Consider the following 10,321-nt stretch of genomic DNA (forward strand, 5'->3'; position numbering starts at 1 on the left):
TAGGCAAGATTCATACTTGAGAACATCACGAAAAAAGTTGAACATCGTCGTTACCTGTTAAATAAAAGAAGTAGTGCCATTCGTCACAAACCGCACGAAATGTTTAAGTAGTATATATAATTAAATAAGGTGTTTTGTATAGTGGTATGCTTTACTTAATTAAAAAACAATACTCATGTATTGCGTTTAATACTAGAGTACCTTTTATATAAGAAAGCTTAATGTTTATTTTATGACACTAAAGAAGTACTTATTAATTATGTTTAAAATCGGAAGTATAGACTTCAGATTTTAATACATTTAATAATTTTTAAAGTAGTCATATAATAAAGTCGAGTCTTTAGTAAGCTAACTAACAATAATCTAGTGTATTTTATTTTACACAACTGTTAATATAAATAAATTTAAGTATAATCACAACTGCACAGAATTAAATATATATATTCATCGTACGCTATAGGAAAAACGCGATGATAAAGTATAAAACTGAGATGTAAAAAAAAAAAAGAAACAATCTGTATCAGACAAGATATATATGTATGTCGTAAAATGGCACTTTTATTTATGTACTTTTTAAACTGTAAATGATAACTTAGTTATAGTTTAATGTTTAAATGTATTATTTTTTTTTATTTTTTATGTTTCTATAAAGATAGTTTTTAAGAGTTACTTATAATAAAAATTAGAGTTGCAAAACTACTTTTTGTTTGTTGGTTTTCGTAAATCTTGTAGTTTATAGTAATACGAATATTTACAAGTAACTTCATATAGAAAGAGTTGTCGCAAAATATAATATTTGTTTCCAACTAACCAGCCTATTTACAACAAGGTTTTAAACAATAAATATCTGCGATAAAGCAGTATATAGTATACAAATTATGCTTTTGTGCATTTAAGAGTATTGCACGCGACACAATGTAAGTCGTAAGTGTTAGATGTGCAAAAGAAGTGCTTTTAATTTTTCGGTTGCGACTACACTTTTTTCACGTAATACAATGGCTTTTAATTATCAGTAGTTAATGAGTTTTTTATAATATCTACATGTAAAAATGGTATTTTTTAATTTACCTTTCCCATTGACGTGTCGCGCGCGTAGCAACTATAAACACGCAAAACTCTGTCTTAGGTAGATACACGCGTTTAGTCCGTTTTCACATCTTTAGTACGACAAATCTTGGTAATTATTGCAAATCTCGAGCTGTTCAAACATTTCGAATCATTATTTTTTCTTTTCACCTGCTTGAACGAGTGTACGGTTACTGCTGTACATTTTGAATACCCGTATACACAATGTGGACTGTTATAATGTTACAGTATTAATCGAATTTACATCACTCATATCTTTAATGTCCACATGTAAGTTTTAGTAATTTGTTGCTTTTTCTTACCATAAAAGTTTCAAACTTTACACGTGAGAGTAACACTATCTCACTTAAAAGTTCAAAAATTACTGTGTTTTCTTTACAGATTTCAAATATAGATTTAGAGAATAAACAAATATCTTATATAAAACATTTTGTATATAAAAGTATCCTCTTACATAAAATTGTTAACAGACATTTTAAATACAATATTTCTATCATTATCTATATACGTAAGATACAACCGTAAGGTCGTTCTCTTCTACCACTCACACACATACGTTTACCTCGTGGTATGTATTTATTCTTTCAAAGCAAACGTCTGCTCCTTAGTTATCGATGATTTCTCGACACGGCAAGATTCGGCATAAATACGCATACGCGATACGTTTTAGAGCTTGTAGTACCAGTGTGCAGTATTTTCTGTAAGAATTTTAATTTAATGCGTTGGATATCAATTTGCAGAAAATGGTAAGATAATACGTTTTTCGTGTATATGATGATAAAGTAAATTGCTATGAAATAAAGATTCTGTTTCTAACCGTATGTTATATAAAACTCGGAATATGAAATGTCGGGTATAGATGTATTATCTCAAAAGTCTATTCTACTGGTATCGTAAAATAGAAACAGAAATAGAAATAATCAAATTTAAAGTCCTAATATGTTTATATGATATAATATGTTTATATGATAGTATAATATGATAAATAATATATTGTTTTACAATAAAATATTAATTTTTCATTAATGTTGTCTTGCACATTGTAAAATTCGAAAGTTTAAAAGTTATAAAAGTATAAAACGAAGAACTATAAAAGTTTCTCTACCTTAAAGTTGTGAGTCAAATTTTGTAAAAAATATGTATTACACAATTTATACTTTTGGTTTTGTATTTGTCTGCTTGTGTGTATATCAGATTGGAAAAGATAAGAAATAAATACTGTTTTGGTAGATATGTGTGATAGAACTATAAACATCATAGAATATTGAAAAAACGTACAATCCTATTTTAGTTATTCATCTCATAAAGATCTAAATTGTTATATTGAAAATTATACGCACAACATACAAGTACATACATCTACAGGTGTCAGTTATGTATTTAAATAAACCTATATTTTTTACTTCTTAACTAATAACTTTTTGTCTTATACTTGTGCTTTTATTTGCGTCAAAGTGTTTTGTCTACAATATAATATAGTTTTATATATACAAACATTGCAGACGCTGACATTCTTCGGACTTATATACTTTCTATTTGTCATCGAAATTACTTCTACCACTGACGACCTTGTGTCTCGTGATCCTACATGTGTAAACCCGATACAATATATTATAGATATTACTCCAAACGTACAAAACAATTCTCTCTATGTTGATTCTCATGTCGAATTGAATATTTCATGTGTACAGCCAGATATAAGAATATATTATTTCGGACGTTATTGTAACGATGAATACGTTCTTTTGATCGATACTGATATTGTCTATGATAAGAATACGTATTGGTCATATTCAACATTTTTGACAAAAGATCACTTCATAGATATCAGCCGCAGAAAGCTGTATCAAAAGAATTCTACAAGTAACCAAAAAAAAGTAAATCTCCAAAGTGGAATATATCGGATACATAGACAATATAATTGTAATTTAACGAAAGTTGCAATGATTTTTCCATATGTAGATCAAACTAAAAAAAAAAAGTAGGTAAAAAAAATGTTAATCAGTAATTATTCTTTCTTTCATTTTGATGAAATAACATTTATACATTTTTATAAGTAATAAGTTCTGTAGAACATCAATTTTTTTATTCTATAGATATTTGATTTTACCTCGTATTCCCGCTGAATGGATATTTCCATATTGGGAAAATCCTGCAACTAAAGCTAAATTTACTATTCGAATTACCCATGAATACGGTACAACAGCTCTGTCACACATGCCTGGTGATAGAATTTTAGAAAGAAATAAGGTCTATACTTCTTTTCTTATCACACCCCTAATGTCCACTCAACTGGTAGCACCAGTAGTCATACCTTATGACTGTGCTGCACCTATCTTAATGTTCGATAAATTTACTATGGAAAGTAGATTAGAAGTGAGAAACTACATATTGTACGCCATGTTTCTTATGGAGGATATTACGATATTTCTCAGAGAAAAAGTAAAGGATGTCATATTGGCCTCACATGTGCGTTATGTAGCACTTCCAATAAACTCCAGTTCTTACAATACTATAGTAACTACTGGACTTGTTTTGTTCAGGTATGATACATTACATAAAATATTAAAAAATTAGCTTCAAACAAATATACACATGCTGTACGACATAATTGCATTAAAAACAATATTATGTTCAGAGACGCTGACATTGCATATAATAAAGAAGTAGATTCGATTATAAGAAAAACAGAAGTAACATGTTTGGTTGTACGCAGTGTGATACAAGAAATGTTCAGTAATTGGCTAGTTGAACTTAAGCAGTCTGATCCTTGGTTTGTTGAAGGTTTTTCGACATTTTACGGAGTTTATCTATTCGATCAGGTAATACGTGCATTTGTAATTCAGTTGCTTTTTTCCACTACAAAATATTTAGAACTAAAATGTATGGTATTCTAATACCATATTTAAATAACAGAAATATTTAATATGTATATATATGTATACCATAAATATTTAAAGTAATGTAAGTTCATACAAATCGAACTTGGTTTTATTTTTTATTTTATTTCTTTAAAACAAAAGTATAAAGTTCATATCTATTATTTCAATTTAAAAGATTTAACGCTCGTGAAATTGTCAACAGAAATATGTAAGGCCGATACGAGCCATTCGCAGGATGTTTGTGCGGAAACTAAGCGTGTACATATATATATACATGTAACGAACTATACTTATAAATTTTTACAAGTATTTTTTGAATTGAAAATCTCAATTCTTAAGTTTCCGCACAAACATCCTGCGAATGGCTCGTATCGGCCTTACATATTTCTGTTGACTATTTCAATTTAGATGTGTGTGTGTACAAACAATAATACTTTTATGCAGATCGGTAGAACAGAAAATAATATGTATTAAATAGTGCTCTCAGAAAGTTTGGTGAAAAATTTCACTGTCATACTTGTTTTTAAATTAATGTTTGTAGTATATATAAAAATTTGTAAAAATCGTATTAATATAAAAGTTTTAAAAAATCGTACTACTATGGTTGTACTAAAAGTTTTTTTATTACTTGATACTAAAGACTCGATACTACAAAACTATAAAACTGTATGATTTACTTCAGAGTAAATAACGAAGCTAAAATAGACGTATGTGCTACTTATACAAATTTTTGGTAGATTTACAATGAGACTTTACTGATGTCGATTGTGGTCCAGGCACGACGGGTAGATTTTGAATATACACAAGCATTTAGTGAATATGATCTTCCAATGCAAAAATATACATTTCTTCAAAACGTAACTTTTAATAAAATGTGGAAAGAGAAAGGTAAGTAAAACTGGTATTTATAATTTGTATTTACTTAGGTCTTTACCAATAAACTTGACTAATAGTATACAATCTTAGTTTATATATCTTAAACAAATAAAACAATTAGAATATACAGTATAATTTTTGCGGAACCGTCATCGAATTCTGAAATAGAGTCATCCAGTTAGCAGTATATGCATTTATAAACATTAATATACGTAAAATGTTGTGATTATAATTTGATACTTTTTACACATTCCAAATTATGTTTTAGCATTTACTATTTTCTATATGATGAATAATTTATTCCGTAATCAAGATGTTCTATATAACACTATTTTCAAGAAAGCGTTAACTACATATTACAAGTAAGTATGAAAATTGTATTATACCAGTGATCATAAAAAATAAGAAAGTTTAGGATTAAACAGCATTTTATACATTACGTTTAAAAATCTTGAAAAATTTATTTCATAATATTCAAAACAATTAAAAGCGATTTATTTTTTGTTTTGTTATCTGTTGTCAGTATTACATCATGTGAGACATATGGTAACCTGTCTGTTCTGGAAAATATATGGAGCAAGTTACTGTTCGTGCCAACCATAAATGAAAACTTCTATTTGAAGAATATAAATATAAAATATGTAATAACTTCATGGATAACAAATGATGGGTATCCTGTGGTACTAGTAAACCGTAAACATGATACGCAACTTGTGGAAATTAAAGTTCAAGATTGTATTGCGGTTAAACAAAAGAACTTGTGTGCATATAAGTGGTGGATACCTGTAATCTATGTCAAAATATCAAGAGAAGAGTATAGTACTAATTATGTGTACCTAAGACCAGACGGAGAAAGTATTTTTATTGCGAATGTTGAAGAAGATGATTTTATCATAATCACAACGCACAATGGTAATACAAAAACAAAGATACGGTGAATTTTTTATTCTATTTATTTTGTATATAGTATATTCAAGCGTTTTGCTAACATTTTTTTTTATTAATAACGCTCTTTGTTTTTCTGTGTATTTAAATACATATTTATGTATAAACCAATTGTTGTAGGATATCGCGTCAACTATGATCATAAAACGTTGGAAAATATTGCTTTCTTTCTGAAAAGTAAAAAACCTGAGTTTTGGATTAAAAACAAATTATCTGACGTCACTTTAGCACACATTCTCGACGATGCTTTTTATTTTTTACTGCAAAATACAAAGTATAACGTACATCCTGCTGCAAACAGTACTAATATAGACATATTTTTAAATCTTGCAAGCAATATACTTTACATGAGAAATTCGTACATAACGTGGTATCCTGTACTTACTGCTCTTCAGTATGTATCAAAGATTTTTCCGTATCCAGAAAGTGCATCTATCAAGGTAAATATTACTAAAATGCATTGAAACAAATACATAATTGAAAAGCCAAAAGACTAACAACGGAATGATAAAAAACATCAGTGAGATATTTTTAAGACAGCTTATACTAAACGCTTCTGCATCTATTTTTTTTAACTCGTTCAAATAAACAAAACAATACATTAAAAATAATGCATAAGCAATAGAAGGAAGATCGTAAACATACAAAACAACTAACAGAGCATTACAGTATAAGTAATTAAAAAACAAAAACTTGCACATTGCAAATATGTAATAAGTAATGGGTATAATTTGAAGAAAATAGTACATGTTTGTTACTTTGCATTTAAATATACAGATTGAAAAAAAGTATCGGAACACCTGAGTATCTCAGAAAATATAAGTTTTACAGAAAAGTGTTTCAGACAAGAGTAGTATAGTTTAAAGTTTTAAAAAGATCTATTTATTGATTGTATTACTGTGACTTTGGATTGCGCCGCCAAAGTCAGGTCAAGGTTATATCAATTTTTTTAAATAGACTTTCCTAGTTTTTATTGCTGATTTTTATAGTCTAACTCTCAAGAGCTTTCTACACCACTAAAAAAAGTTTATTTTCCTTAAGTAACCTTAAGTTCCTTTTTAACTTATAAGAATTTAATAGTAGAGTACCGCCGGTACTTTTTCTAGAAAAATAATTTTAGGCAAAACGTATTTTGTGATTTTCATGATAGACAGAAATGACAAAGACCTTAACTTTTTATTCAACATAATTTTGTTTGGATAAATCAACATTCGAAATGAATAAGAGAGATAAGCCAATACATCATTACTCCCTACGTAGAATTCCGTAACTCCAAAACACAAATTTTAAAAGAGAGCAGTTTAAAGGTTTAAAGCTTCATATAGTTTTCCTAGCTAAGGGATCTGTGGGTTTTAAATTTTTACCTTACGTATGAATATTTTTTTTAAATATTTGATAACCATAAAGAACATTACTTTCTAAATGTCACTATGCAATAAACTGAAAATTCGGTATGTGATGTAACTACACTGATGTAATTATACGTAGGAAGGTGACACACAACGTAATGATAATACCGGCAATATTCTAATATTCATCCCTTACAAGTCAAAAAGTATTTGATAAAAATAAACTTAAGTATAGTAGTTTGAAAAGCTTTTGAGGTAGGCTATACGAATCTGCAGTAAAAACTAGGAAATTTTATTTTTTCAAATCGATGTGACCTTGTTCTAAACTTGGCGGCGCAATCCATGATCACAGTAATACAATCAATAAAAATAAACAATAAAAACACATCAATCAATCAATAAACACATTTTTGTTTTGAAAATTTATATTTTCTGAGATATTTAGAGATGCTCCGGTACTTTTGGTTTCACTGTGTATATTATAATTGTGTTTTTTTACAACCAAGAAAAGAGAACAAATTTGCGCATATACATATGTATAAACAGTATTATTGAAACGTAACACTTATTAAATAAGAAAAAATAACTTGTCCATAAATAGTACTAAACAAACAACTGCTACAAAAAATGAAGAATTTTAAATATATCATAAAATATACTATAAAAGTATATTTTACACTTTTTCAGACTAAAATCCTTCAACTATTGAATATCTTCCTTGAGGATACATCACATAAAAACTTTTCAGATAATAGTATCAGTAATCAAGTATATCATGAACTTATAAAATGGACGTGTATTCTCGATGGTGTAAAATGCGAAGAACATGTTAATGCCATAGTAAAGTGGCATTTAGAAAATCCTGTAAAAAACAAGTACGTTTTTCTGCTCTGTATGACGTTCTCTTCCTAATAAAGTATTATATATTGAATAATTGTGACGTGAGTCTTGATACAATATTATAATATTGTAAGAAAAGAAAACACTTGCAAGTAAATTATTCTCTAAAGAAACTTAATTACAAAATAATTACATATATAGTGTAACATAAACTATTTATATTTATAAATTATAGTTTTATGTATACATATATTTATATACAATTATGTTTTAAAATTGTAGACTTTTGCAAAGTTGGCAGAAATGGATTTACTGCCAAAGTTTAATTTTAGTAAATGGTACTTTTGATTTGTGGCAAAACATAGAGAAGATATATTCAACTGATAACAAAAAAGAACAACTTTGGAAATTGTTATCTTGTTATGGACATAATATTGTGCAAATTTTACGTGAAATTGAAGCTAGTCTACTAACCAAAAGACAATCTGTTTATGTTCTTTTCGATAGTGTAACAAAATATTCAAAAAATGTTACATTATTAAATGGTATAACAAGCAGACTACACAATTATGCAAGGTAATAGATGTTCTGTATATAAAACTGTGTATATTTATACTGTATAGATAAATTTATTTTATATAGTTTGTATATTTATGTAAAGTGATTTAATTAATACATTGTTTTATCATACCATGTGTGAAAATATCTTGTATGTACATAAAACATTCTTGCACTGAGTATCTATTATTTGTGGTCTTTTTTATAGAGACAATCTACTTGCAGTTGTCACTTTTATTATTAACAACACGTATTCAGAGGAAAATCTTAAAAAGGTATAATATGTGACTTTTATCGTTTATTGTTGCTTTGAAAGTAAAACATAAAACATATATGTGTATATTTAAAAACACATGTGTGTATTATAAGTATAATAATAAGGTTTATATATGTAGTTTTGTGTAGCATATTAAAAAAATATACGTAGTGTATAAAAATTCTGCGTAATATTTGTCATCAAGTTCAGTGTTACTAACATAAATTGTTTTTAGATTTCTGTAGGACTGCTTTATAATAACCTGATCGACATATATAAAATAGAGAAGGTACAAGTTATTATATAAATATAAAAATATAAACTTTTAAAATAGTTTGTTTTGCATTTGTGCAATGCTTTATACTTTTGTTTAAACAAATTTTTTTATATTTTATTTCTGAGACGTAAATTGGTTTTCTTTTGGGTGTATTTTCGTTTCTTTTACAAACCTGTATTTTACAGAATTTCCCGACTTATGCAAAACTATGCCATAAGATGGTATGATAACTGTATTTTATTTTTTTGTAGGCACAATTCATGCTTGACATCATCTTGAAGAAAGTTGTGAATCGTCGTAACGTTTTAAATAAAATAAGTAGTACCATGCGTCACAAACCGCACGAATTGTTTAAGTAGTATATATAATTAAATAGGATATTTTTTATGGTAGTATGCTTTATTTAAATAAAAAACAATATTCATGTATTGCGTTTAATACTAAAGTACCTTTTATATAAGAAAACTTAATTCTTATTTTATGACACTAAATAAGTATTTATTAATTATGTTTAAAATCGGAAGTATAGACTCCAGATTTTAATACATTTAATAATTTTCAAAGTAGTCATAAAATAAAAAGTCGAGTCTTTAGTAAGCTAACTAACAATAATTTATTGTATTTTATTTTACACAACTGTTATTACGTATAAATTTAAGTATAATCAACTGCACAGAAATAAATGTATATTCATCATAGGCTATATGAAAAACACGATGATAAAGTATAAAATTGTGTAATGTAAGGGAAAGAAAGAAACACAATCTGTATCAAACAGTGTTATATATGTATGTCGTATTATGGTACTTCTTTTGAAACTGTAAATGATAAGTTAGTTTTAATTTAATATTTAAATGTATTATTTTTTTTACTTAGTATGTTTCTATCGAGATTTTTTTACAAAGTTACTTATAAGGAGTACAAAAAAGTGAAAGTTGGAAAGAAAACTTTCTTTAAATAATGTTCTGAGGTAAAGGTGAAAAAAAACTTTTGGTTTAAAATTTCAACTTCTTTTATTCTCTCCAAAAAAAATTTACTAATCATTACAGAGGACACTTATAATGAATGATATTTAATAGTGATATTTTTTTATTTATTTAGAAAACGGTGACTGATAAATCAGTTACAATTTACTATGTTCGTACTACAAAAAGATATGTATTGCAAAGATGTTATTCATAGTAAAAATATTTGTAAACTAAAATTGTTTGTTACATTTCGACGATTCCTTAGTTTCTATTCAATATTTTAA

The 10,321-nt window shown here is 27.1% G+C and overlaps 1 protein-coding gene across 1 annotated transcript in view; it reads left to right on the forward strand.

The window, feature by feature from the left end:
* The window catches only part of LOC109862323 (aminopeptidase Q-like), an 11,423-nt gene extending 6,213 nt beyond the window's left edge, over positions 1 to 5,210 (forward strand). The window contains exons 3-5 of the mRNA XM_020442348.1: positions 3,725 to 3,908; positions 4,706 to 4,856; positions 5,113 to 5,210. Of these exons, the coding sequence (XP_020297937.1) occupies positions 3,725 to 3,908; positions 4,706 to 4,856; positions 5,113 to 5,210 (433 nt within the window). The remainder of the gene's footprint in view (positions 1 to 3,724; positions 3,909 to 4,705; positions 4,857 to 5,112) is intronic.
* Positions 5,211 to 10,321: the final 5,111 nt, after the last annotated feature.

The sequence above is a fragment of the Pseudomyrmex gracilis genome, unplaced genomic scaffold, assembly GCF_002006095.1.
Source record: "Pseudomyrmex gracilis isolate BER0280 unplaced genomic scaffold, ASM200609v1 scaffold_10, whole genome shotgun sequence".
NCBI classification, from domain to species: Eukaryota; Metazoa; Arthropoda; class Insecta; order Hymenoptera; family Formicidae; genus Pseudomyrmex; species Pseudomyrmex gracilis.